The sequence below is a fragment of the Eschrichtius robustus genome, chromosome 6 (assembly GCF_028021215.1).
Source record: "Eschrichtius robustus isolate mEscRob2 chromosome 6, mEscRob2.pri, whole genome shotgun sequence".
NCBI classification, from domain to species: Eukaryota; Metazoa; Chordata; class Mammalia; order Artiodactyla; family Eschrichtiidae; genus Eschrichtius; species Eschrichtius robustus.
This window is the reverse complement of record NC_090829.1, coordinates 49,766,852-49,793,879: the sequence shown is the minus strand read 5'-3', so window position 1 is coordinate 49,793,879 and position 27,028 is coordinate 49,766,852. Positions and strand designations below refer to the sequence as shown.

General features: G+C 45.5%; 1 protein-coding gene across 1 annotated transcript in view; it reads left to right on the top strand.

Annotated features, from left to right (window-relative positions):
* Positions 1-8,577: 8,577 nt before the first annotated feature.
* Positions 8,578-27,028, top strand: part of MECOM (MDS1 and EVI1 complex locus) — a 566,050-nt gene continuing 547,599 nt past the window's right edge. Inside the window, exon 1 of the mRNA XM_068546208.1 lies at positions 8,578-8,783. Within this exon, the coding sequence (XP_068402309.1) occupies positions 8,747-8,783 (37 nt within the window). The 5' untranslated portion in view covers positions 8,578-8,746. The remainder of the gene's footprint in view (positions 8,784-27,028) is intronic.

Below are 27,028 nucleotides of genomic sequence, written 5' to 3'. Positions count from 1 at the left end.
TAACATAGACACACTAGACATCTTCAAATGATGACTTTGTATGTATTGTCCTGAAAGACTTGCAATCACATGGCTAAGGGAGAAGCAATGTTTCTGTCAGTGACTCTCAGGGGCCCTCATCATGTGGCCCAGGTCCTGTTGCCTCAGGCTGTCTGGGACATGGTCAGGACTCTGTTTGTTTGGGATGAGCTGGGTATAACCCTGATTCATATAGAGAGCAGGCGCAAGTACACAAGAATCCCTTGAAAATATGTAGCTAAAAATCCAGCCACACACACACATTGGTACCTGTTCAAACTGCAGTGTTAAGATCTAGTTGCAGCAGCCAGTTTTACATATATCAAATGTCTCAGGCTTCAGCTATTTGAGGGGACAGTCTGCTGAGAAAAGAAAAAAAAAATCTCATTACAGATGGGAAAGGGAAGGGCAGTGTCCAAGATCCCTGACACACACACACACACACACACACACACACACACACACACACACGTTATAAGCCTTTTCATTGTGCCGAATTACAAATGTTAGAGCTTGGAGCTCTAAATAGCTCCATTTGTTAAATTTCTACTATGTAGCCAGCACTAAATACTAAGCACTTTGTATACATTAACTTTTTTTCATAATTTTTAAAAAAATTTATTTATTTTTGGCTGTGTTGGGTCTTTGTTGCTCTGTGCGGGCTTTCTCTAGTTGCTGTGAGTGGAGGCTACTCTTTGTTGCGGTGCGTGGGCTTCTCATTGTGGTGGCTTCTCTTGTTGTGGAGCACAGGGTCTAGGCGCGAGGGCTTCAGTAGTTGTAGCATGCGGGCTCAGTAGTTGTGGCGCACAGGCTTAGTCGCTCTGTGGCATGTGGGATCTTCCCGGACCGGGGCTTGAACCCATGTCCCCTGCACTGGCAGGCGGATTCTTAAACACTGTGCCGCCAGGGAAGCCCCTGTATATATTATCTTTAATCTTTGCAATAATTTTGTAAGATATACATAATTATCCCCGTCATACAGAGGAGAAAATGGGGACTCAGAGACATTCAGTAACTTGTCTAATGTTACAGAGCTGGTAAAGGTAGGACTGGGATTTGAACCTCCAAAGGTTTGATTCTTAAGGTCTTGGAACTCTATTTTGCTCTCTCAGAGTTTGTCTAACTTATAACAGCCCCCAAATCTGAATACTGCCATCTTTCCCTAACATTGGCAACCATGGCTTCCAAAAGAGTTCCAGGATCTTTGGTGGTATTTGTCTTTTTTGCAGACCCTGAAAAGGGCTCACTTAATTTTATTTTACAAAATCTAGTTTTTAACCCTTAAACATCTCAGTCTTCAGCTACTGAGCACTTAGAATGCGGAGATTTCCAGGCTTCAGGACCAACTCTCTTAGTCACAAAATTAGAATATGAAGATGTCACACAATCTTCTGAATTCTTTTTTTCCCAGATTAAGAACTCTTTCTCTAGAGAATTCTATAGAAGAGAAAACTAGAACTCAAGCGTTTATACAAAGAGCTTCAAATTTGGCTAAATTCTTGGTTCAGGATATCGGATGTGTGAGTTCAAGCACCTTCCAGAGAGAGACAACAACAGACTAAGTGCCTAGTGATGTAAAGCATTGTGTTAGTCTATGGAAGGGGGAGTTGAGAAAAAGAGGCTAACAGTTGCTTCAGCCTTACAGTTCACAAAACATTTTTTATACACTAATCCCAAGGGGAAAGGAATGACTCCATGCTGTAGTGAGAAAACAAAGCTTAGAGAATATAGGCATGGTCTCCTTCAAGAAGCCTACAGCTGAGAGGGGAAGGAAGACGTGTAAACAAAGAACTCTAATCTAAGGAGGGAGAAATACATGTCATACACTTGACAGCAAAATACAGGGGGGTGAGAGGGAATTGGAGGAGGCTGTCAATCAGACCAGGTCCTGGACGGCCTCACTGGTGGCAGACGGGGGCCAGAGGAGTTGTAGCTTTTAACGGGATAGGTTCATTCACTCCATCCTTTCCCGTGACCAAGGCAGAAAGCACGATTTAAAATGAGGTTATCATGGAGGTGTCATGTTCCAAGACAGGAGAAAGAAAACCCAGCCAGGCACATTCTACAGCAGTGCTTCTCCAACTTCAATGTTCAAGCGAACCACCTGTTGAAATGCTGATTCTGATTTAGTCAGTCTGGGTTGGCACATGAGATTCTTTTTTTTTTCTCCTGAAGTCCAGGTAATGCTTGATGTGGCTGGTTGCGGGCCACACTTGGAGGAGAATCCACTTCACCTGGGAGCGTGTTAGGAATGCAGACTGCTTAGGTCTCACTCTAGACTTACTGAATCAGAATCCGCTTTTAAACAAGATCCCCAGGGGGTTACATGCACATTTAACTTTGAGGAGCACTTCTCTGTCATAGTCTTTGTTCAGTAGAAGGGACCCAAGGAGGTCCAGACTTTTCCGGGCATCGCACACCAGCACTCTGGTTTCTCTCCGGAGCTCCTGTTCCCACCGGCGGAGATTCGTGCCCCCCCGAAGCTGCTCCTCCTGATCCTAAACCAGTAGCAGCTCCAGGAGTTGATCGCCTCGTAATCCTCCTTGCTGGGTTTCTTTCCACCTCAACACACGCTTCCCCGGGGCGCTCCAGCTGTTTCCCACCCCCACGCCCTGGCTGCTACTGTGCACAGCTGGAGACCTACGCCGCGGGCGCACCCGGAGCTGCGGCGGCCGGGGAAGCCAGGCGGGGGCGCCGCAGACTAAGGCTGTGCGGGACGAGGCCTTTCCGAGCCCGAGAGGGCGGCGGGAGCGACGGGCGGGGGAGCGCGAGCTCCGCATCTGGTGCCAACCAGCGCGGCCCTGGCGCGGCCACACATTCCCACACCGCGGGAGCTGCGGCTTGCCACCTGGGAGGTGGCGCGCATCACCCCAACCTGTGTTTCATAAACCCGTCGGAAAACAGTTCCCAGCCTCGAGGGCCAGTAATCAGCCGGACCTTCTCTCGAAAGAACTGCTGATTATAATCCCCGAGCTGGGAGAGGGCCTCGGGGGCCTAGATTTTAAGTCGACTATTTAATATCATTATCATTATTATTGAAAGTCAGCCACCTCGCTCCCCGTCTTCCCGTACATACCCTTCTGAAGTTGGGGAGGGGGTGTTGATCGACCAGAGGGTGGGAGCAGGATTGTAAAACCTAACGATTTGCTAAGAAATACGGGACAGAAAACGCAATTTACAAACCGGCGAGTTTTACAAGGTAGAGAAGGTAACCGGGCAGAAAACGCGCGGCCGCCGAAGCCCCGCAGCGCGTGCTCGCCGGAGCGGGCTGGCCCCGAGCGCGCCTCTCTCCTGCCGCGCCCCTGGGGCAGCGCGAGGATTTCGCAGGAAGAGGAGGCTGCCTGGATGCTTTGACCCGGCGTCCGCGCGCCGCGGAGAGGGGCATCCCGCCGCCCCGCGCCCCCCGCGGCGGGCTGCGCCCCTTCCCCGGCAGGTCACGGAAACCAAGCTAGCCCCGCGCCTCGCCGGCCCGGCGCAGCCCCGCACAGTCTCCTCGTCCGCGCTTGAAGCGCTCATTTCACCGCGAGCTTCCCTTTCAGGGCAAAGCGCAGCGGACGGTTTCAAGTTAACACCTTCACGCAGCCACTGCAGCGGGGATGTGCGCGTTTCCCCCTGCGTGGGTGTATGAGTGTGTGTTTTTTCACAGGCTAAAGGGACAGTCTTAACATTTATTAAAGCCTACGTTCTCTGTCTCGAGGCTTATCGGGTTTGTCCAAACTTTTGTGACTCGTGTGTGTGTGTGTGTGTGTGTGTGTGCGCGCGCGCGCGTCTCCACCCTCCTCTCGCCTCCCCACCCCCGCCAGTGCAGGGCGAAGTAGTCCTATATAGCGATGATAAATATCCCTGTTGATCACTTGATTGATTACCTCCCTGAAAGGTCACGCGGGCTCGCAGTAATTTCCTTTTGCCTAAGGCTCCCTTTTCACTTTTACTCCGGCACGACAGCTCCGAGTACACGGGATCTTTATTTTTTATTTTAACCCCTAAATGCAACCCCTCCCGAAAACAATGCACACTAGAAAAATCGAATAAAATCAACTCGAGACCTTTTAGCTCACTCGTAGCCGCCCTCCCCATCTCGCTCCTTTCTTTCTTCTGGCTCCCGCCCCCTCCTACTCCAGCCCCCTCTCCCCAACTCAAATGTATTCTGGACACTGTTTAATAGATGAGTGTCTTGCAAGTAAACTCAGGCGTCCCTTGGGTCTGCATTTCATGTCTGTGACTCTCTTTCTCTCCCGTGGACAAAAAATTCGGATTTAAACCACTAGACAAGCTATTAATTTAGCTAGACTACCCAGGGTCCTGAACCCAATTAATTTCTAATAATTATAGCCCAAGGGGGCTAGATAGATCTCCCTGCCTCTTTCTTTTATTGCCACTCCACGCCACCGAGGTCAGCGTATAATAATAAAGTGTATATTTTGAAAGCGATCTCTAGAACAGTGAGTTATTGCAATGAATGAAAATTGTTTCCATTTTGGCTAATTGAGCCGATGGCCGAAAGCTAGAGCTCTGAGACTAAATAAAGAGGACTGTTTCATTTCAACATGAAGAAACCCCTGCCTAGCTCTGGTCACCCAGCGAGAGTTTAATTTCTTAACAGCCAAACTGAAACCCCGCGTTGGGTAAACAGTATTAATAATTGCATTACAATGATTAAATTAATCTTGCTGGTAGCCAAGAGAATATAGGTTGTGATTGAATAGCAAGATGTAAAGTTCACTGCACAAAGACAATAGGCCAAGAAATACCTCCTTAAAGAATTCAAACTTTCTTCCAAAGATACTGTGGGGCTGGTTCAATCATAGTGCGAGGAAAGGAAAATTTCCTGTTGCATTTAATGTATTGAAAATCGGTTCTTTGCTGTTTCTAGCATTAATTAGAGAAATATAGTTGGAAAAAAAGGTATACTTGTCCTGTTCTCTTCTTCAACGACCCATCTTTCTTCCAACTCCCATCTCGAGTTCTCCGCTTCTGCTTTTAAAAAAAGAAAAAAAATCCGAAAGAAAAAAAATGACAGTAGTAAAACAAGTAAATCCAAACAGCCCGTAAACTCATCGACTTTCCAAGGACGCATTGCTTCCAGGATGCCCGCTTCCGTGGGAGGAAACGCAAGAAAACGTGGGACCCATGTTACTGCCCCTTAAGGAAACGAATTGCACCAGGAGAGGGAAAGGCGGACGGTGCGGGGGCGGGCAGCGAGGGCAGCTCCGCCAACTTGTTGGAGGCCTCTTTTCTCTTGCGCCAGCGACAGCTTAGACGGGACGTCAAAGGGTGTCGGGAACCCCAGGGGCCGCTGAACAGAAAGTCACCTGCTTGGGTCTCACGGCTGAGACTTGGGACAGGTGGAACTGACGGGGTCCAGGCACTTGGGAGTGGGAACCCACCGGGCTTGGCGCGCAGGGGTTCCCGCGCTGCAGGCGGTGAGCGCAGTCCGCTGCTGCTGGGCGTTTGCTCCATCAGGTTAAACACACTTGAACTAGCACATTCGTTCTTTTATTAACACTCACATAGGGCAGAAAGCACATGATAAAAAAGAAAGAAAGAAAGAAAGAAAGAAAGAAAGAAAGAAAGAAAGAAAGAAGAGAGAGAGAGAGAGAGAGAGAGAAAGAAAGAAAGAAAGAAAGAAAGAAAGAAAGAAAGAAAGAAAGGAAGGAAGGAAGGAAGGAAGAAAAAGAAAAAAGAAAGAAAAAGAAAAGAAACCCAGCTTTCAGGTTTGAAAATAAAAGTGACGATTTTGTGAATACTTTTGTTCAACAACAACAACAAGAATGATGCCTTATCTTTTCACAATGCTTTCGCCCGAGGGCACAGAGGAGTTTGTGTTTAGTATTTCGGTTAGAATGTGTTGGATTCGCTCGTGTCCGGAAACTCTTGTAAAGACCTGGCAAAAGACCCTTTCGCTGAAGCGACCGCGACCCCAGGGATTTTAAAAACCAGAAGGGGAGGGTGCTACAGCCTCGCCTCACTCCCCCCACCCCATACCCTCTAGAAAAGCTTCAACGACGGAGATCTTTGAAGTTGGGGACATCAGCTTTGATTTTCTTTAGTTTTCCATATCCCACCCAGTTCTCCTCACAGCCCCCATCCCACCCCCTGGCCCGCCACGTGGTTTATAATTTCTCAGCCGAAACAACCACCGCAGCTTCACGTGTGGGTCTTGTATTTAATCTTGGGTTTGATTCCATGGTACCTTCATTTCCTAGGAAATTCCCCGTCCCTCCTCTTAACCTCCTCTCTGCAGTGGGACCCAGATATAGACCCCCTGGGGATGAGATGAAAGGAATCAAGTAGAAAAGTGGAGGGGAAGGTGGTAACTGCTTTTATTTTTTTTTCAGCCCCCCCATCCCCCCGGAGTGAGAAGGTGAAATGAAACGTCCCAGGCAGAACCTCCTCCTGTCCAGGGCGCTCTTCGGTCCTTAGTGGACTCCACCTCCCCTCCTGAAGGCCAAGGACCTTTAGGTTCTGATAGCTGAGAGGGGCTTGATCCTCCGGGCTGCCCTTCTGTCCTCTGGCCTAGGTGAAGGCCCCCAGAGAGTCCCTTAAACTGATCAGAAGCAGTTTCTATGAACTTCTTGCCGGCCAGTCTAGTGCGTTTCTCTCCCTAGAGATTTTACTCCCTTTGGTGAAAGCACTCAACCCCCATTTCTCTTTTTCCACCGAGGACATTTACTGGTCGCAGGGAAGGCACTCCTTCATCTAAACTGAGGGAAGCCAGTGAACTCACAATCACAGACCCTGGGCATCTACATTCAGAGTGCTGAAGTGCCTGGTGCTTTTGCACCAGCCGAATGTATAAGCACAACACCTGTATGTACAGGGCAATAGAAATTGTAGAAGGACTGGAAACACCCCGAACCCCCAACTTGCCTCTTTAGTCCAGAGGGGATGATAGAGTTCTCTTGTGCCCATGTGTTTGGGCACCAGAGCCTTCTCTTTTGGAAGCTGTTTTACTCCTACTCTGTGTAATTCCTTCCTTTACCCTCCTCCACTTCCCTACTTCCCTTCCTCACATTTCAACATTACACATCTGTCTCCCTTGGGACCTGTAGCTTGATTCTCCAGGGACCTGTATCTTACAGCTAAATGCCCCTGGAATTACACAGCTCTGGAGAAAGAGAAGTGATGGGTATCCTTGGCAGGGTGAATCTTTCGAATTTTAATTTCCTGCAAGCCATTGATGGATAATACCCTTTGGGGTTGACCCTTGCTATTTGTTCATTCACATCCCCAGTCTTAGTTTTGACAATAAATGACAACAGGTATAACTGAGCCTTCTCAGTTGTCTTCCTTCCCCTACTCTGCCAAACTCTCGCCCAGGACCTGACATTCTTTTCTCTTTCCTTTAACTTGAACATCAAGGATGTATCGTTGCAGCACAGAGACAAAAAGATTGTAATTTTCTTTTATGGTGTCTGACAGGATTTGCAACAGATATTAATGGGGACATAAATAGCTCATGGAAGGCACTGAACAAAATTGTTTAATGCAAGGAGGTTGTACCAAGAGAAAATCCATACATATTTGGGATTGATTCATACCTTGAACACAGCTAGCTCCTTTAAGAGGTCCCCATTTCTGCATGCCCACTTCTTTGGTAAATCCTGTAATTAAAGCAAATTTCAACAATGTATTTTTTAAGAGGTGTGGGGGCATTTCTCCCCCACCTCCTCCTTCTTGTGACCCGGGAGGTCGTGGGTTTAAGCGAGTGAGTGAAATTGCAGGCAGGCTGAGCTGCAGCAGGAGGCGACGGGGGCAGCGGTGGGGGAGGCCGGAAGGTGACAGCCGACCTCAGGGAAGGCAGAAGGTCTTGGATGTCAAATGCCCAAGCTTTCCCGGACCTGGGAATCAAGGGTGATCATCACTACTTGGTGAGAATAGACCAACTAATATGTTACAAGGATGGCAGAAAACATTGGCATTACACCTAAAGTCAAGGAAGAAAACAGTTATTTATTCTGCTTTCAACTCTGAAAGCAGAAGCCGCAATAGCTTCAGTAGCAGTAACAGCGGCAGCAGATTTCCCGAAGTTCAGGATGATTCTCACTTTCTCCTGGATCGCTCGCCGAGAGTCCGGTCCTTCTAGTTCTTTAGTGTGGGAAAGATTTTACACGTCCTCTCCCCTCCCCCCACTTCTTGTTTTTCCCCAAGGACAGTATAGAAAATTTCCTGCAATTTATGTTGGGAAAAACAATAATGCTAATAATACAAGCTTACTGGTGATTCCAACAAGAAATCAATCATTTGCCCTAGTCTTTTCATTCCTTTTTTTTTTTTTTTTTTTTGGGCGAGGTGTCTGCTCTCCTCCGACTCCCTGCGCTCGCTCCCCGCCCCCCGCCGCCCTCCCCGTGGCTCCCTTTCTCCGCCTCCTCGGCGATTGCCATCTGACAAGATCTCCAAATCAAAGTGATAAATCGCTCCAAACTTTTTTTGGCGGCGCTGAGATGTTGGAGGGGCGTCTAGCGCGCATGTGCGAAGGTGTCCAAACTGACAATGCTGGAGAGATAGCGAGTGTGGATTGAGAGAAAGGGAGAGAGGGAGGGAGAGAGAGTGAAAGAGGGAAAGACAGAGAGTGAGTGTGTGTAAGTGTGTGCGTGTGTGTGTGTGAGAGAGAGAGAGAGAGAGAGAGAGAGGAGAGGGAGGGAGCGAGAGGGAGAGCAAAAGAAGGAAAAGATCCAAGAAAAAAAAAACCCAACCACACACCAGCGGCTGCAGGACTGGGCACAGCATGAGATCCAAAGGCAGGGCAAGGAAACTGGCCACAAGTAGGTGCAATATCCCTTTTCTATTGGCTTTCCCCCTCCTCTGCCATCTTGCATATCTGTCTACAGCGCTCCGGGAGGGAGCGCGGGGCTGCCTCTCGCGCCGGGGCCCCGGGTGGAGGGCAGGCGCAGAGCAGACCCAGCAACCTGCCGGTCCCAGCCTCCGCGCCGGCCGCCCGAGCTCTCGCTCCTTGTTTGGGCGCCAGAGGAGCCGGGGCAGCCCTCAAACCCCGTGCACGGACCAGCTGTGGCAACCCCGGGGTGGGGGCGGGGTGGGGGCAGCAAAGACCTGGGTGGGAGGGAGGAGAGAGCGCGAGAGCGAGCGGGAAGGGGTGGGGTGGGGTGGGGGGTGGGGGAGAGGAGACGCGAGAGTCTCCCCCTCCCCTCTCCTTCCCCCCAGGCGGAGGAGAGTTGCCTCTGGCCAACCAGCTGGTCCCGGGTGTGGGAGGGGGAGCGGGGAATGGGGTGGGGGGCGGGCTGGGGAGAGGAGGTTTTTCGCGTCTGGGTTTGTTTCTGGGGTTTGGGGTGGGTGGCAGGCTCGCAGGGAGCCTCAGTGGCGGCGGCGGCGGCGGCGGCGGGCAGCAGTGGTGGAGTTGGGAAAAGTTGCGAGGCGGCCGCTGGAAGTTGCGCGGGCTGGCGGGCTGCGCCGAGCGGCGGTTGCGGTAGTGGGCGCTGTGCGCTCGGCCGTGCACTCAGGCGTGCGCGGCGAGGCGGGAGGACTGGGGTGGGGAGTGGGGGAGACGAGGGTGGAGGCTGTAGTCTGGGGGTTGGGGAGGGCACGGGCAGAGCCGAGCTACCGGCTCAGCAGAGCTGCGGGCAGGTGGGGAGAGAAGAGGCCCCGCGAGCGCCTGGAGAGCCGGGAGTGGAGGGCGCACAGCCAGCGGCGGCAGCCGCCGAGGAGAAGGAGGCCGAAAGGGCGCGCTCCGGCCCGCGAGCTCCAGGCTGGCTGGGCGCCGAGTGACCCCCAGGGGGCGGGCTGCAGGGACACTGGGCCGCGGAGAGGGTACGGCGGAGCCTCCCGCGCTACTTCTGGACGTAGCCGAGGTCTCGGGTCACTAACCCTCCCCGGCGCCCCCTGCCTGCCCGGCGTGGAGCGGCCTTCGTCACGCGGGACAAGGGCGACTGAGTTCGGGGCGGGGGCGACGGTACGCCCATCCCCCACCCTTCTCGCAGAAGTGTTGGGTGACTTTGCCCGGCCCTGCCCGCCGAGCCGACACTGTCCGAGAAAGCTAGAGCCTCAGCCGGGACTGTAGGCGACGGGACTGGGTTTGTCCAAATGCTTCTACCTCGAGTCTAAGGGTACCCAGCGGTGCCGAGAACTGGAGCAATCTGGAGCAGTCCAAAGCGCTCCTCCTCAAGGTGTCAGCACGCGGGGCTGGAGCAGCCTCGGAAAAGCACAGGCCGCCGTTCGCTCTTCCCCTCGCTGAAAACAGAACTCTAATTGTTTTGCTTGTGGACCAGAGAAAGTAGAGATGGGATGGTGGGGTGGGACGCTTCCCTCAAGTGAAATCCCCAGCCTCTCCCACCCCTGCGTATTAAAGCCAAGTACGCCCCGCGCCTTCCCGCCTTTGGTGTCCCCGCCACAGCCGCGCGGCAGGCAGAGGCACCTCGGCGGGCTCGGCTTCTTTGGCGGTAAGCGTCCGCGGTCTAGCCCGGCGAGATGCTGTCATCATAGGCGTCTTTCCAGTGCTTCTTCCAGGCTTCACCCAAGCACTCCCTCATGCCCAAATACGTTTCCTTTCGCTCTGGTCTCAGGGATCAACCTATGTATAGGGCTCTTTGGGCCATCAGTCCATCTATTTCTCTTTCGGATGTTGTTCATTTCACTTGGCTTCGATAGTGTCAAAGCGCGCCAGTGGATCTCCTGTTTTTCCTGTTTGCGTTTAATGGGGCCGATGTCTTTATTTTCATCTGAGGAGGAATAAATGTACATATGCTCGGAGGCCTGGGGGCTTCAATTCCGACTGAAGGTTAGGCGTGTGTGTGTGTGTGTGTGTGTGTGTGTGTGTGTGCGTGTATGTGTGTGTGGTTCGGGGGACGAGGCGGGGGTGGGAGAGCCGATTTCAACTCTGCCTAAGTTGTGAAATGAAAGCCGAACGCTTCGCGCGCCTCATTGCCTGGTATCCGCCGAAGTGAAAGCAGAACACAAAACCCTTCGAATTTCTTGGGCAACTTTTTCAACTATTTTAATTACCAAGTTGTACACTGCCGTATTAAAACATTCCCGCACGCACAGGCCACTCAACATCCAGAAACCGAGCCTGGTTTCCGATCTGATGATACTTGTCATTCATCCAGTGGGAGACCCGTTTATTTTGTCTCTAGTGTTTCTAAGGATGCGGCTGCGGCTTTCTGATAACTAGATGCGAACTCTTAAAAACTTTTCTTGCTAAGCCTCAGGTTCTCGCTCGCTGCTCCAGCTGTTGCCACCGCGGCTGCCTTTCTCAGACAAGAGCGCTGCTTTATGCAATTCTTCAGTTGCAATCTGGGTAATAAAGGAAATTATATTAAAACTAAGGATTTTTTGTATTTTAAAGCGCTATTTCCTTCCCCAGCGTAGTGCGTGAGTTTCCTAGCGCATGGCGGAGACAGTCGGTTACCCCTGCTGTGAATCTAACGAAAACTTCGTGGCTGTGTCTGCACCCGTTTCTTTCTTTCTCTGGGTTAGGAAGAGGCAGTGTGACCAGCATACTTTAAAAAACAAAACCACCTTTCTTGTTGCAAAAGTAAACATTGCAATGGAATCAAATCACTTAGAAACAGTTGTTTTCTTGATAGATTGTTATTCTTTTTGTGTTTTGTAAATTTCTTTGGTGGCCAAGTCCTGTCGCGATCTTGGCTACGGTACAGCATTCCATGGACCCAAACTAGGGACCACAGACCCTGAAAGTACCCGCTGAAGTTAAACTCAGACTGAATGCACAACCTACTTCCCAACTTACAGGGCTTTTTTTTTTTTTTTTTTTTTTTTTTTTACACAATAGTTAAAACCGATAAATTGGTTGCAAATCATTTGGGAGGAATAAACCATTTCATTAAAAAAATAAAGAAGGGAAAAGCAAGAAGATTGACATTTGTACTGTCTAAAGCCCTTGGCCTTTATTCCCACCTTTAAGAAAAGAAAACTAAAGCCAAGCAGGCTCTGGCAGCGCCGTGAGTCTTCCCAGACGTTTTCTTGGGCGGCTAGGACAGCACCTGGGCCGTGCCAGAAATGCCAGTTGCAACTGTTTTCTTCTGGTGATGGGAAAGAAGTGAAGCTGGGTCTGCCCAGCATGTCTAGGGCCCGAAACACCGAAGGAACCCCACTTCCCTAAGGTGACACCCGGCAGGGTTTCAATCACAGCAATGAACGAGTTGCAACGAATAACCCCCCTCCGCCTTAGTTACCGGACCCCGCAGAAGTCTCGTAAAGACCCAGAAGGCGATGCGATTAGCAAGACCCCGGCAAAGCGGGAGGGGCGGGGTACTTGTTACTTGTACACTTCATCTCCGTTTAAAAAGAGACTCTGAAGTAGGTAAGGTGGATGACGACCCTTCCTCTCACGCTTAAATTCCTCACCTTAGCAGCCCAGTACCTAAGATAGTAAAGGAACGGCAAGCCCAGGTTCCAGCCTCCACTGCCCCTATGTCCAACTACTTGCGTTTTCCTTCATCCTTAAAAAAACTCAGATTAAAACACAGAGCTTTGTTTAAAACACGTATTTTATTTGTTTACTTCAGACTGCTTTTGAGGAGGGAAAAAAACGCTTGCCCTACGGAGGCAGAGGCCCCTTTTAGGAAGGCGGTTTATTTGCCATTACTTGACCATTACCCTGGCTTAGGACTTCTTTATTGAATTTGGCACTTGGAGCGCAGTCTTCCTGCAGCATTTTGATGTGTTTCGCCAAAAAAAAAAAAAAAAAAAATCTGTGTTTAGGGGAAGGTTAACAACGCTTTTCATTTCCCCCTCACACTCATCTTCAACACTGTGGAAGGGGACGGTTCATTAGCTACAGGGGCAGGAAGGCTGGAATAAAAGGCTCCTTTTTCAGGTTTTTATTTGTAGGGGCTGAGGAGTCGCAGGTCTGGGTGACGATGCGCGTGGCGGTGTGTGTATAAGTGTGCGTGATTGTGTCTTTTGCGGGGGGGAGCCCAGCTCGCAGGCTTTCTGAGCGGAGTCCTCTCCTTACTGCCCGGGGCGCGGCCTCCTCCGCAGACATTCAACACGTAGGACACTAATCGAATAGAAATTAACGCGTCATTCCACGACATTTTTACTTTCTTCTTCTTTTTAAAAAGTTGATGGTAATAATTCTAAGCAGTTTTTCTTTAAACATCTTGTCGTTTGGGCGTTTATTTTATTTCATTTCTCCGAGTTGGGGCCAGGTTATCCGAGGCTGAAGACGTTGCCTGCGGTAGGAAGGCCACAGCTGGGGACTCCTGGCTCCGTACCCCCCCCCCCCCCCCCGGGCAAGTAGGGCAAAAGAGGGCAAGAGAGCACCGACTTGCTGCCCTCGGCGCGCCTGGCCCAGGCTCCTTTCTCCCCACACCTCCTTCGTTTTGCCTCTGCTGGAAGTGGGCCCTGAAGTGGGGAAACAGGACTTGTCATCTTCTGGCCAATGGCTCTTACCCTGTTCCCAAGGTACTCAGGGCCTGGCAGAGCCCTATTCCCAAGAGCTGGGTACACCCTCCCACCCCTCCCATCAGAACCCACCGTGATGGGGCCTGGGGGTGGAGCTGGGGAGGCCCTAGAAAGGAGAGAGGCAGTGCTCACCCAGGCCTCCCCACACCTCCCTCCTCCAGCTGCTCGGCTCCTGGCTCCCAAGCTCAGGCCAGAAAGCTTCCTGCTTCTTCATCCTCGGAGGTGCTGCGTGCCTGGCGCGCTGCTTCCCTCGGAGCCGGGTTCGCATCGACCGTGTACAGCGCATGAACACACGCGCCCTCACACACGCTCACAGCTCAGGGGTTCAGGAACATCAAGTGCGGAGGGCGGGGGGCACACACTCATTCACTCTTCCTGGCAGGGCAGGCCCCTTCTTAGCCCACCGGGCAGGGAAGAGAGGGGCTAGGGGGGAGATGGGGCGGGAGGAGACAGCCGCACTCTAAGGACGCCAGGCACATTTTTCTGGAGAGGTGGTTAACCCTTCCTGGGCTGGAAGCGAGGCTCTAGGCACTTTCTACAAAGATCTGTGGAGTCTGCTTTTCTTTTCGGCTGGGTGGCCCAGTATGAATCATTAGTTCCCTTCCCACTCCATTTGCCAAGGTCCTCTTTCTAAAATTAGATTTTCCCCTTCCCGCTCTTCTGGCCTTCCGAGCTTACCAGGGAGTTCTCAAGGAAATTGGCTGGGTAGTGAGAAAAAGTGTGAGGAAGAGGATAAAAAGGAGACAAACAAATGGAACAAAACAAGAGAGGGGAGAAAGGAAGAGAGAAACAGCATGTTTCTTCTCCCAGATCCCCAGTTTGCACACAGATGGGTATTATATTTTTTTCCCCCAGTAAATGAAAAAAGTGTAATCCTTGTTAATTACCTTTGCTTACATGCCATACAAGAAACTTCAGAGACGTTTCTACATAAGGAAGAAACTGTTTACAAAACTCTTTCAAAAGTGTGACATATTGCTCCAGTTCAGCACTAAAAAGCTAAACACACTTACCCTCCTTTGAAGTGCCCTGGCTAGGGCAGCTTATTTGAGTGCGGTTCAGATATTGCTGTGGGTATAACTAATGGCCTCTACCTATTTAGCTCAAGTGGGAGGAGAGAGAGGCCTGAATTCCTTGTCCAATGGGTCCCTCTGGAGACTGGGTTCTGGCTCCTGGCCAGTTCTGTACAATGTCAACATTGAATATTTGAATTCCCAGACTCTATTTAACAAGTTTCTAAATAAATAAACTCATTGTGTGTCTGTGTTTAAAATTATTTCACCTCTTCCATAAAAGCTACAGCATCTTATTACATGGGCCTTGCAAGTTGATTTTTAAAAAAATAAACAAACAAACAGAGCGTAAGGCATTTTAATAGGCAGACCTGAACAACACGTGTGTTTTGCAAAGACATTCTCTCACATGTGACTGAGTAGGTGCTATTTAGAGGGATCTTGGGCTGTTCTGTGTGATGTGGTAGTGAATTATATTAAAAAACCAAGCTAAGTTCAGAAAGTCAGTGCAGTATTAATCACATCCAAAGGGAGGCTTGACTGTGTAACCGTACCGTCTTTAGATATTTGATAATTTTGCCTGCTGGGTCCTACAGGACAGAGAGCTTCACTGATGTGTCCTAAATGGCTATCTGTAGGCTTCTGCACTCCATAAGCATTGGTAGGTGTGGAACTCTGCCCAGATGGAGTTTTGTTTCTGGGCATTTTTATTCATCTATCTTTGTCTGCCTTTGTAAGTTGGAAGGGGTAGATACACATGTGTTCTCCTAATATTTCAGTATGGTTTTGAAATGGACCACACAAATCCTACGTTTTTCCTAATCTCTCAGCATTTGAACATCCACTGCATTTTTATGCAGATAGGAACATACTTGATCTAAGAAGAACACACTTAATTAAAAAGAAAACGCAAGTTCTGGTCCTCTTTAAAGTGTGGACCCCATCTGGAGTTGTTAGGAAAGGAAGTAGAATTCACTCTAATTTATGTGGGTAAAGAACAACATTATTAAAAAGAATGGGATTTGAAAGGGCACATAGCAAAACCTATAACATTTAGCTGGTAACATGGAGAGCTCAAAGCCAAGAAAAGAATACCACCAACCCATGCAAACCCTAAAATAGATTACAGTGACCTCAGCCATTTTCATTTTCAAAAATAATAGCCATGATTAAAATGGGGGGAGTGTTTTACTTGGAACCGTACTCTTCTGCATTATTATAAAAGCTGTTTTGTGGTTAAAGAACTGTTTCATTATAGAAAAAAAAGCAAGTGAATTTTAATCAAATTCCTGACTCTTCAAAAGGTCTAATTCTTGAATTACTTCTTACTTTGATTTTAGTTATTATTCTTATCCATCCGCAAACGTGCTGCTTTTGGCTTGTGTATTCAGCTAAATCCTTGACTACTAACTTTCGAAACAATTCTAAAGGAGAAATTTTATTTAGAGAAGCGACTTTTATTAATTCTTGCAGGAACACCTGCCTAGGGCTCGCTGGCTATATAATAGGAAGGACCAAAGCTTTCTTAACCTTGTTCAAGAACCTGCGTAAAGGAGTTAATTTTGTGCGTTAAGGTTGTTCAAAGTGTGACATTTATGAAAGTCTTTGTACATAGCCCTTGGTGGGCTTTGGCGACGGGCAGGCTTAGGAAACAAATATTGGTGAGCAGGAATGAGCCACGTTTCCTGGTCATGAACATTACCAGTGTGCCCATCAGAGATTGCATCTGGGTGTGGTCCCTGACTGAATAGCCAGGTCATCTTCAAGCTATTGAATGACTCTGAGCTCCAGGATCTTTACTTGTAAAGTAAGAGTAATAGAATTACTTTCTTGGGCTGCTGTAAGGGTTAAACGGAGTAAATGTACCCATCATACCTCAGTCACAAGCTATCATTCAATAAATCTCAGTCACTTCCCTTCTGATAGATCAGTTACATTTTCTGAAGAGGATTTTTTAGACATCCTCCCCTCCTCCCCGTTCTGTTTTTATGCAGTCTCATTTTTAGAAGTATTTGCATGTATGTAGTAAGCAGTTTGTATGTCTCCTCATAAATCACACCCTCAGGATAAATGGGAGTCATATCTAAAATTTGGGCACATCAAAACTGTCTACACCAAGCCACACTAGGCAGTACATTTATTCTGAAAACTTGAGAATCTTCCTTTGCCCTTTTTTGGGGGAGGGAAGGGGCACTGTGTGAATAAAGTGACTGAGATGTCAGCTTTGCTCCCCAGGTGCATGTACACAGCCTAAATTCAGTTGTGCGTATCCTCCGTTTGTCATGACCCCTCGTGTATGAAAATTTTACTTTTAAGGCACTGAGTTTTGTAAGTCACTTTACTACCCTAGCTGAGTTGCTCTTCTCTAAATGAGGGGATTGGACTAGAGCAGAGCTTGTAAACTCAAAGGCCTACGGGAGTTGGCAGGTACAACAAATGAGTGAGGCAAGGTGGTATGAGCATTCAGCGCTCGCTCTCTTATTTTTATTGAAAATTTTGATGCCCAGCCTTTGTACTCCAGAACAAGAGGCAGTGGTAGGGCTGTGGCAAAAGCTGGGCCTTCACGACTTTTCTTAAGCTGTCCCAGCTTGCTTCTGCCATTTGGGAAAGGGCGCCCAGTACCGCTAGGTCTTCCATTTTTTTTTTTTTTTTTGGTGAACCAGAACACATACAGTTATTAAGTTCCCTGTGTTACATGGGTGCAGTTTGTGGCACCCCAAAACAATTACAATAGCAACATCAAAGATCACTGGTCACAGATCACCATAACAAATATAATAACATGAAAAGTTTGAAATACAATGAGAACTACTAAAATGCAACACAGAGACATGAAGTAAGCAAATGCTGTTGGAAAAACAGCACTGATAGACTTGCTTGAGGCACGGTTACCACCAACCTTCAAATTGTAAAAAAACGAAATACCTGTAGGTCTTCCATTTTTAAGAGAAGCCACATATCTGGATTATTCTGCGAATTTTTCTCTACTTTAAAATGTTGACTCAATTTAAACGACAACAAACAACATTCTGCAGGCCCAACCAAACACCTCTGTCTGTCATGTATAGTTCATGGACCCTGGTTTTTGCAATGTCTGGATTAGATGATTTCCAAAGGTCCTTCAAAGTTCCAACATTTTGCGATATCCACAAGGCTTCCTGGATATTACCTTGTATTTTTAAGATCTATATCTTCCTCCTCCTCCCCAAAGTTACTGTGTGTGTGTGTTTTGATAGGTGGAAGTACTTATTACAGAATCTGATATCTGGCCATTTATCTGGAAAAAGAGTCTTTCTCAGCCATGTTGTGTCTTTCTTTCCCTCCACGCTGCTTCATCATTAATTGGCTTAAGAAAATAAACTGAAACACTCACTCCCCATCTCATAGCCACTGGCTGCCATTCTTCCTTATTTCTCACTCATCCCAATTCTTTGATTTGTGGGCTAGGGGCTGGGCAGTAAATCATTAGGAGACAGTTTTCTGTGGTTTTCCTCAGTGGGAGAAGAAGTCATTTGGCTACTGTGGGTATAACAGAGGAAGAGTTCACCCCTGCTCCCTAGGAGGGTCCAGATGTCACGTCCTGTACATCTGTAACTGAAGAACCCAACTGACTTTTAAGACATGAACCTAAGATGGAGAAATCAGTTTTTAAGGGACGGATGTATTATTTGACAAGAGTGGCTCTCCTTGCAGGAAGATTATACATGTCAGGGAACATTTGAAAACAAACATACATTATTCTGTTTATTGCCATGATTTGTATTTCTAGCAGAAGTGGTGGGTGAAGAACAGGTACAATTAAGTCCTGGGGACTAAAAGTGCAAAGTATGGTGATGGAATACTGATAAAACAGATTCTCCCAATAAAGTCTGGAAGAAGAACTCTATAATATCTAAATCAGCACTATAGTCAAGGGACTGGTCAATAAATACTTGTTACTTTCAGTTAACATTGTTGGAAAAATCATCAGATAAAGCAATGCTTGTAGAGTAGTGAAGAACCGTGTTTGTAAGCATTATATGAGGGTTATGAGATACCCAGCTCCCAAGTTTTACACCTGATACTGAAGCCCAGATTTTTTAGCCTGGCCTTTGAGGACCTCCCACTCTTGAGTCAGATGGTGATTCTGAGCCCAGGTTCTGAGTTTGATTGGCCTGGGTTTGAATCCTGACTCCACCATTTACTAACTGGGTGAAATAAAGGTGAGCCAGTTAATTTTTCTGTGCCATAGTTTCCTTAATTATAGACTAAAGATATTTACTTCATGTGAGGATTTGATGAACTAATGCGTTTAAAGTGCCTTAAATATACTAAGAACATGTTGATTATTATTTTATAAAATTTTCAGGCTTATTTGTCTCCTTATCCAAATTAGTCCATTCAACCTGACTCGTTTAATCATTTTGCTTCTCTCACTCTCTTGTCAGCCTAGTCTCGTGTTTCCATCTTCCAACCTTTGGCCACGATGTTGCCATATTCTGTAGACCTACCCATACTGTACTTTGACCATCAATATCTAACTCCTTTAAGATTTAGTTTAAACCCTTCCTTCTTCATGAGGTTCATCCTCATCCCTCCTGGAGACATGCTTTCTCTCTGTCTTTTCATTCCAATAGTATGGAATTATTTTTACCTATCGTCATTTGGGCATTTTGTTATAAATTCCTTGTCTTCACTAACTATATCTTCTTTTTCTAGCTAAACTGTAAAACTCCTGGAGAGTCCATTTCTGCTTTGTACAGTACCTGTTTCTATGTTTTGTATATGGCAGATATCAGTACAGTTAGGTGATGGTGGTTAGCGATGGCCTTTGGTGGATTACGTGAACCCCTTCAATTTCTTTGCCTGTAAAACCTTTGTAGTCAGGTAATGTCAGCACTAGAACTCTGGGATACTTGACACTTTAATTGCATACTAAATCCACAGTTGGCTTGTTCTGACAGTGATAAACCACCTGGAAAGCACATTTGGAAAGTAGAGTATTATTCCTAATTTTCACCAATAAATGCTCCCCATTTTGCCAGTACAGGTATAACCCATGGCTCCTCACTTAAATTACAAATTGTTATGGATCCACATTTGATCTTAAGGTTTATCAAACTCTGTACTGTACCTGATTCTGGAGACTGTCAGTGGAATCAAGGCAGAGCTGGTGAAACAGTTTGTGGACTCATGTAATTCCTAGGGACTTGGGGGTAGTCAGCTTCACAAAGGTCATCAGAAGCCCAGTTTTTAGATAAATTGCCTAACTCTAATTCAGCCAGTACTAATATAGATCATAGCAACAATAATTTTGCTGCATATTTTAATGTTCATTTATAATGAAAGCCTCTTTCAATTTAAGGCTGAAAAAATGATGTCGCATTAAATCTTATTTAACTGATCAAATTAATCCCACCCACCCAATGGGGCCCCCTTAATTCAAATGCAACCACGTCTTCCTCCCCTTGAATCCCTACACCCCTTTCCCCCACCCACCATTTTACAAATCTCTCATCTCTGTGGAGAAAACAGGGCTATTTGTGCCTTGGATAACTGTCCTCAAGCTCTGAATGATCGCAGGGTTTCAGTTCCTGTTAGAAGTTTTCTTCTCCCAAGACCAGCCTGGTGTGACTTTTTATTTTATATTGGAGTATAGGTGATTAACAATGTTGTGTTACTTTCTGGTGTACAACAAAGTGATTCAGTTATACGTATACATGTATTTATTCTTTTTCAAATTCTTTTCCCAGTTAGGGTATTACAGAATATTGAGCAGAGTTCCCTGTGCTATACAGTAGTTCCCTGTTGGTTATCCATTTTAAATATAGCAGCTTGTACATGTCAATCCCAAACTCCCTAACCATCCCTCTCCACCACTCTTCCTCCCAGAAACCATATGTTCGTTCTCTAAGTCTGTGAGTCTGTTTCTATTCCGTGAATATGTTCATTTGTATCTTTTTTTTTTTAAAGATTCCACCCATAAGCCATATCATACGATATTTCTCTTTCTCTGTCTGATGTACTCACTCAGTATGACAATCTCTAGGTCTGTGCATATGGCTGAAAATGGCATTATTACATTTAACCAGTGGGGTGTGACTTTTTGTCCTGCTCTTAGAACTGCGTTTAAGGCACTGGGAGGCCTTTTAAATGAGGGAAGAGACTAAGAACCACGATTTTTAAATCTTATTTTACATATTTATTTATTTTATTGGAGTAAAGTTGCTTTACAATGTTGTGTTAGTTTCTGCCGTACAGCAAAGTGAATCAATTATATGTATACATATATCCCCTCTTTTTTAGATTTCCTTCCCATTTAGGTCTCCGCAGATCGAGTGGAGTTCCCTGTGCTATACAGTAGGAAGAACCACGATTTTATACTTTGGTGCTGGTTATAGACTTTACCTTTGGCAGGAGCTATGAAATTTAGTAATACAATGTTTCATGATAAGATGATAACAAAAATGGAGGGATTGAGCAACTGTCTTTGTTTCTGGAAGCATCGTGGCTTTTAACCTTGTTCTGGGTCTCAGACACCTGCAAGAATCTGATAAAAGGTATGAAGTCTCTCTCTAGAAAATACAAATATGCATACAAGTTTTCATACAATTTCAGTGGTTCATGGACTTCTAAATTCCAGCCATAGGTATTATAATGGTTCACTCATGTGAACCAGACTTGCTGTACCCTAGTATGTTTGTTCTATAACGTCTTTATCAATATTTTTTCATTATTTTAGAAATATTTTTTCTGCTTACAAAATTTATACTTGTTCTAATTAATTTAAAAACTGATAAAAAATATTATCACGCAGGAAATGAAAGTTCTTGGTAGTCTACCCTCTTTTGTCACACACTGCCTGCAGATGGCTACTATACACCGTTTAGTGTGGTGCGTCTATTAGCACATATATATATATGTATATATATATATAAATTTATAACTTTTTACAGCAACTTGCTTTTTTCTATTTAAAAACTTAATCATATACCTTTGACCCTTCCCCCATCACTATGTATCAATCTAACCCATTCTTCTAAAGACAGCAGGTCCTCCACTGTTTGGATGTGACATATTTTACTGAACCAGTCCCCTATAGATGACATTTGAGTAGTTTCCCGTTTTCAGAACAGGGCAGAGAAGTTCCCCAAACCAGGACTCTAAGGGAAAATGAAAGTGAAGTGTACAATTAAAGGAAGCTCACGGTTCAGGGTGAAGTGTGCTGGCCTCTGAGCCACGGACACAGTGGGGCTTTGGGAAGGTCATGGAGGGTTGCCTCACCCTGTCAGGATAGATCAGATTTCCAGGCATCTTTACCCACTGAGGTCCAAGGGTCAAAGCCAGAGCTAAGGTACATCTTTGTGAGATCCACTGTGATATATCACTGATATTTCAAGCTTCCTGGATTGTTCTGGACTTCATATTTATGCCCATTTCCATTTTCTGCTGCTGCTTAGAACAGGCTATAGCTGAAATCAATTCATATACCCCTAACTGGATAAGGACAAGTAAGTTGTCAGGGTTTCAAATCTCAAGTTTTTGTTTTTGTTTTTAAATTGCGATTTCTTTGCATGTACATTATTATCACTCTGTCCTATCCTGTATATACAGCTTAAACCAACTGATGGGACTAGATAAATGCAGAAGGTTATCGGAAGCCAATCAAAAATTTATTCATGTTCTTAAAAAAATTATCCACAGTAATTTCGAACCTATGAATTGGAAAGACCATTTTTATAGGAAAATGTTTTTCTCTGGGTAAGCATGCTATGGGAAAACTTTTATAATGGAAACTATCTCTTACTTTTAACTATAGCATCAAAAATATGACAGTATAATGTTACACACTAAAGCCCATCAGATGCAAAATTCCAGTTTTTGATTATAAGTTATAAACCAGGCTAGAGAGACTTCTGAAAAGTGGTTTTCTTTGGCAATGATGTTGTTGATTAAATATAAAAAGTTCAGAAAAAATTAGTTCATCCCATTCCTTTACACAGAAGTTCACAAAAATGGAATAGCTGGGTTTTGGTTCCAGTGGGAACAACTTTACTTATTAAAGCTCATTGGATTATATTAGATTAAAAACACACTAGATATTTTAGATTGGATTTGAAAAGGCATCATTCAAGGAATCAAAATTTAGTCATATAAATCTTTTTAAGAATTAATTTACTTTGCAATTTTGTTTCCTTAGGGTACAGTATTTGTTCCAAATTCAAAATTTTTTTTTTCATGGATGCATAAAAGTTGTTCCATGGGGCATTACTCTTGTTAACATTTTCAAAGCATATTTGAAATGAGATCAATCAAATCAACTCAATAACTAGTTATTGAATGCCTAGTATATATAAGGCACAATGAACAAAATCCTAGAAACACTCACTTTCCTGAAAATATTGAGCATCAGCACTTGACAGACATACCCCTGACAATGGTTTATTAACTGAGAGAAAGATCACTGTGTGCCTCTTGCTGCTTATCAATGACCACATTGTGGTTTCATGAGTCTGCAATACTGAATCCTGTGCCTGACTCTTCTCCACATGTATTGTTAACATTGTGAAGCCATATACCCAACAAGCTGCGGTGCCATTCCAAGTATTGGGGGTCTTCTATTTGAAAATAATACCATACTTCATTTCTCTTAATACCTGTCAGATGTGGAGGTCATTGCTTGCCTCACTAAATTACTTACGTGTTAATGCTGATATGGTTTCCATTCAAGATACTTGAAAACAAAACCAGGCCTTTATAAACACTTGCTGTTGGTGACTATCTCTTATCCATTAATTCAACAACTGTTTATCAAATGCCTGTAATTCTAGGTGAAGGGAAGGTGGCAGCACACACACACACACACACACACACATACACACACAGGCAAGCCCCCTGCCTACACAGAGCTCCCATTCTGGGGGAAATAAATGTGTATGGTCATATACTTCCAGAAGTTGACTTGTGGTACTGAGGAAATTAAAGTAGGGTAATTTGCTAGAGAGCAGCCAGGACTTATTTTAGAAGGGTGGTTGGAGAAGACCTCTCTGAGGAGGTGGCATGTGAGCAGAGAGTGATGTTAGGAGAATGTTTATGAAGTGTTTGAAATGTGGCACATTGAGGCTTATGGCTGACACATTCAGTCTCCCTGGTTCTCTAACCTAGGGCAGAAGCAGACAAGGTGTAAAAGTATTGCCATTGGTTTCATTTTGTAGAATGCACTTACAGATACCACGTAAACTTTTAGCTGGCTCCACAGCCTAGGGGCCAGCACAAAGGTTTTTGTGTATCTTCCTTTGTAGATGGAGGGAGTGGGAGTTTTGGGTTTGATCTGTAAACACTAGGTAGGTGGCAGCATCAGAGAACAAATTAGGTTTCTGAACACATAATTCAGTCCAGTTAAACAAATATTTATTGAACACCTATTTAACAGCCAGAGCCAAGCACTGCATTGGGCACTGAGTATACAAAGAGAAATAAAATCGGTTTCCTGCACTTGAGGAACTTATAGTCCATTGGGAGAGACAGAACATGTGGACAGATGGTTTCAGTACAGTGGGCTACGTGCAAGCCCAAGGGTCACAGCCCTACTCCGGTTGAGTCACAATGATCTGGACAGTGGTATGTGACTGACAGTGTACCTCGTTTCACATCTATTCTGATAAAAAATTCTTTAACCAGTATCCCTCTAAGCTCAGAAAAAAACATGTTTCAAATTTGAGGGTTAAAAGTTTGCATGTGTGTAATGCATTTAGAGACCTATTTCTAAATTTATCTTCTGAGACTTCAAATGCCTAGGATGGCGGGCATTTGTATATTAGATGAACAATAAAATGTTTCTTGAAAGGTCCACCCATCACATTTGTCTGTAGTTAGGGAAACGCTGATGGCAGGAATGGAGTAAGATGCAAAGTGCTTGAGGTGTGTGCCCCATAGCCTTGGGTCTGCACCTGGGCAAAATGCTCTTCCCACCCTCACCAGTTTAGAGTAATTTTATCCCTTGTGCAGCTAGAGCAAACTTTCCAATCACAGTTCAAGAAGAAGTTCTTTTTGGAGGCTCTCTAAGGGTTTCCTGCAACTCCTTGCCACTTGTAGCTGTGCCTGAGAGCAAAGATCTGATGCCCAAATTGAAGTCTGCATGGTTGAAAAGGTGCATCTTGCTTTTAAGCTCAGTTTTCATCTGGTAGAAGATAGTTCTACCCAAAGACTGACAGGAGCTCAGAGCAGTGGCTCGTTTCTTAGGCCGGCATGTGATTTTGTTGTTTGTAAAACAGAAGTAAGAATAAAAAGCACTCCCCTCTCTTCCAGTTCTCTTTACTAAACATTGTGCTGTGCTGTGTGTATGTGTCTGAGCTAATTGTTCCAGCCTCTAGGCTTGGCAGAGAAGTCAGTGCATCCAACATCATTACCGCTGGGCGCAGTTTGAAATCCTGAGCAAACTCCCCATGTGCCTGAATGCATAAGATGCTAGTGATCTAAGCATCCTTGTTGATAATGTTGCAACATTAAAGCAGCAGCATAGATGTTGTTTGACTCATGAAGTAGCATTGTATCTTTGTTTCTTTGACCTAAAATTACTGGGTAGATGAATCTGTAGGGGGTGGGAAATGTCAAGGTAAAAAGCGATATCCATCCAGGGCTTTCAAAGGGCCTCATGATCTGTGTATCAGATCTCTCTTCCTGCCCTTGAGTGATGGTAATCTCTCAGTCACCAAGGTTTTACTCTCAAGAAAAGAAAATACTCTGATACCTAATACGATGAGCTGCACCTTAGGAAACCTTCCGAGTGAATCTGTGGCATTGGCGAGGACTTGTACACTGCTTCCAGGGTGTATGGACCACCGCCATTTATTTCCTTCTATCGCTCTTGCCTGATTTGCCTGGATGACGTCATAACATCTCATTATGTAGACCTGACAATTAGTAATAACTTCACTAAGAAGAAAATGCTCTCTGCAGCATTTTAAGCCCTATCTACTTTGAAGATAGGTTCTGATTTTTTTCTTAGGTATGTTCATCTCAAAAGTCCAGAATATTCTGGGTACCATGGCCTGTTTTCTGATGGCTGATGCTGGCCAAGGAGTCAGGACATAGTTTGAGTCTCAACTTTGCTACTCATCACCCTGGTGTCCTTGGGCAGGGTTCTAACCCTCTGAGCTCAGTGTCCTCAAGTATAAGATAAGAGCAATAACTACCTCTGCTTTGGCTTCCTCCAGACTAGTAATGCTAAAAATAAGAGGACATATGTGTAAGCTTTTGTAAGTTGTAATGAGCTGTGTAAATTTAATGTGCTTCTAAAAATGATAGAATATTAAAAATGCTAGGGAGGGATTAAGAATGTAGACTCTGGAGCCACATTGTTTAGGCTGACATCTTGGCTCTACTACTGCCAAGTCATGTGGCCATGGACAAACTACTTATCCTCTCTGTGCCTCAGTTGCTTCATCTGTAAAATGGAGATAATTTACAACAACAACAAGTATCAGTACTAGTGAAGATTATTGAGTGTTCACGTGTTATGAGGTTAATTCTCACACCTCTGTGAGGTAGGCGATGTTGTTATCTTGGTTTTGCGATGAGGGCACTGGGGACACCTGAGTCCTTTGCTCTAGGGCCCTCAGTTCCGAGCACAGAGCTAGGATTCAGTCTGGATTTGCTTTACAACAAGGCCTAAGAACTTAATCTGAACACTCCACTGCCTTATTTTTTTTCTTCCAGAAATGAAAGTGGAACATTACATTGCTGGAGCATTCCAGAGCTCATAAGGGTAATAAGATTTTGGTTAGAGGACACCTTCATTTAAAGAGATGATTTCATACAACGCTTAGTAAAGAGGAATTTTGCCTCAGTTTATATGAGTAGTCTTCTCTATGACAAGGGCTGGTTATCTCCTGTCTTCCACTTTCTTCCCAGAGTCATCTGCAGTGTGCTTTTCCATCACTTTATGTTTTTAATTTTATTTAGGGAACTCTACAAATCTTTGTTCAATGGATGATTTAGGAGAGGCTTCATTACTTCATTACCTGAAATCACAAGCTCATTACACCTTACAGCTTACTGGTGAATGGTGCTGGATTCAGATTCACATTTTCTGAGCAATGCACTGTGACTGTACGTTTGCCCAAGGTCACCAGTGTATTTTTAAGGCCAGGAAAGCAAGCCACAACTTTACGAGTCTTTCCTCTGTGCGCAACATCTAAAACCAAGTCCTGTTCACCCATCCTCAACTTTGTTTTAATATCCAAATCACTTGGACCTTGCAATGAAGTATTTGGCTAGTTGCATCATTGAGTAATCTGTGGGGATTTAAATAAGCGGAGGGTTAATAAGGTCTCAGATCTAGTCCTTTTTTTTTTTTTTTTGGTTTGTTTTCTATTTTGGGGGAGAAGGCAGTGGACAAATTAAGAGAAGATACAGTGATTCAAATGTGGCTGCATAGAATCACTTGGAGAGCTCAAATATACCAGTGTCTGGGATCTACCCCAAACCAATTAAATCAGAATCTCTGGGGGTGGGGCTTAGGCAGTGGGGAGCAGTGAGTCCTGGATATAAGAAATTGGGAAGAAAGGGGTCATTTTGATTAAAGAATGAGGGAGGTAGCAGAGTTAGTAAGGTGGCTCCAAATGCTATCTTTG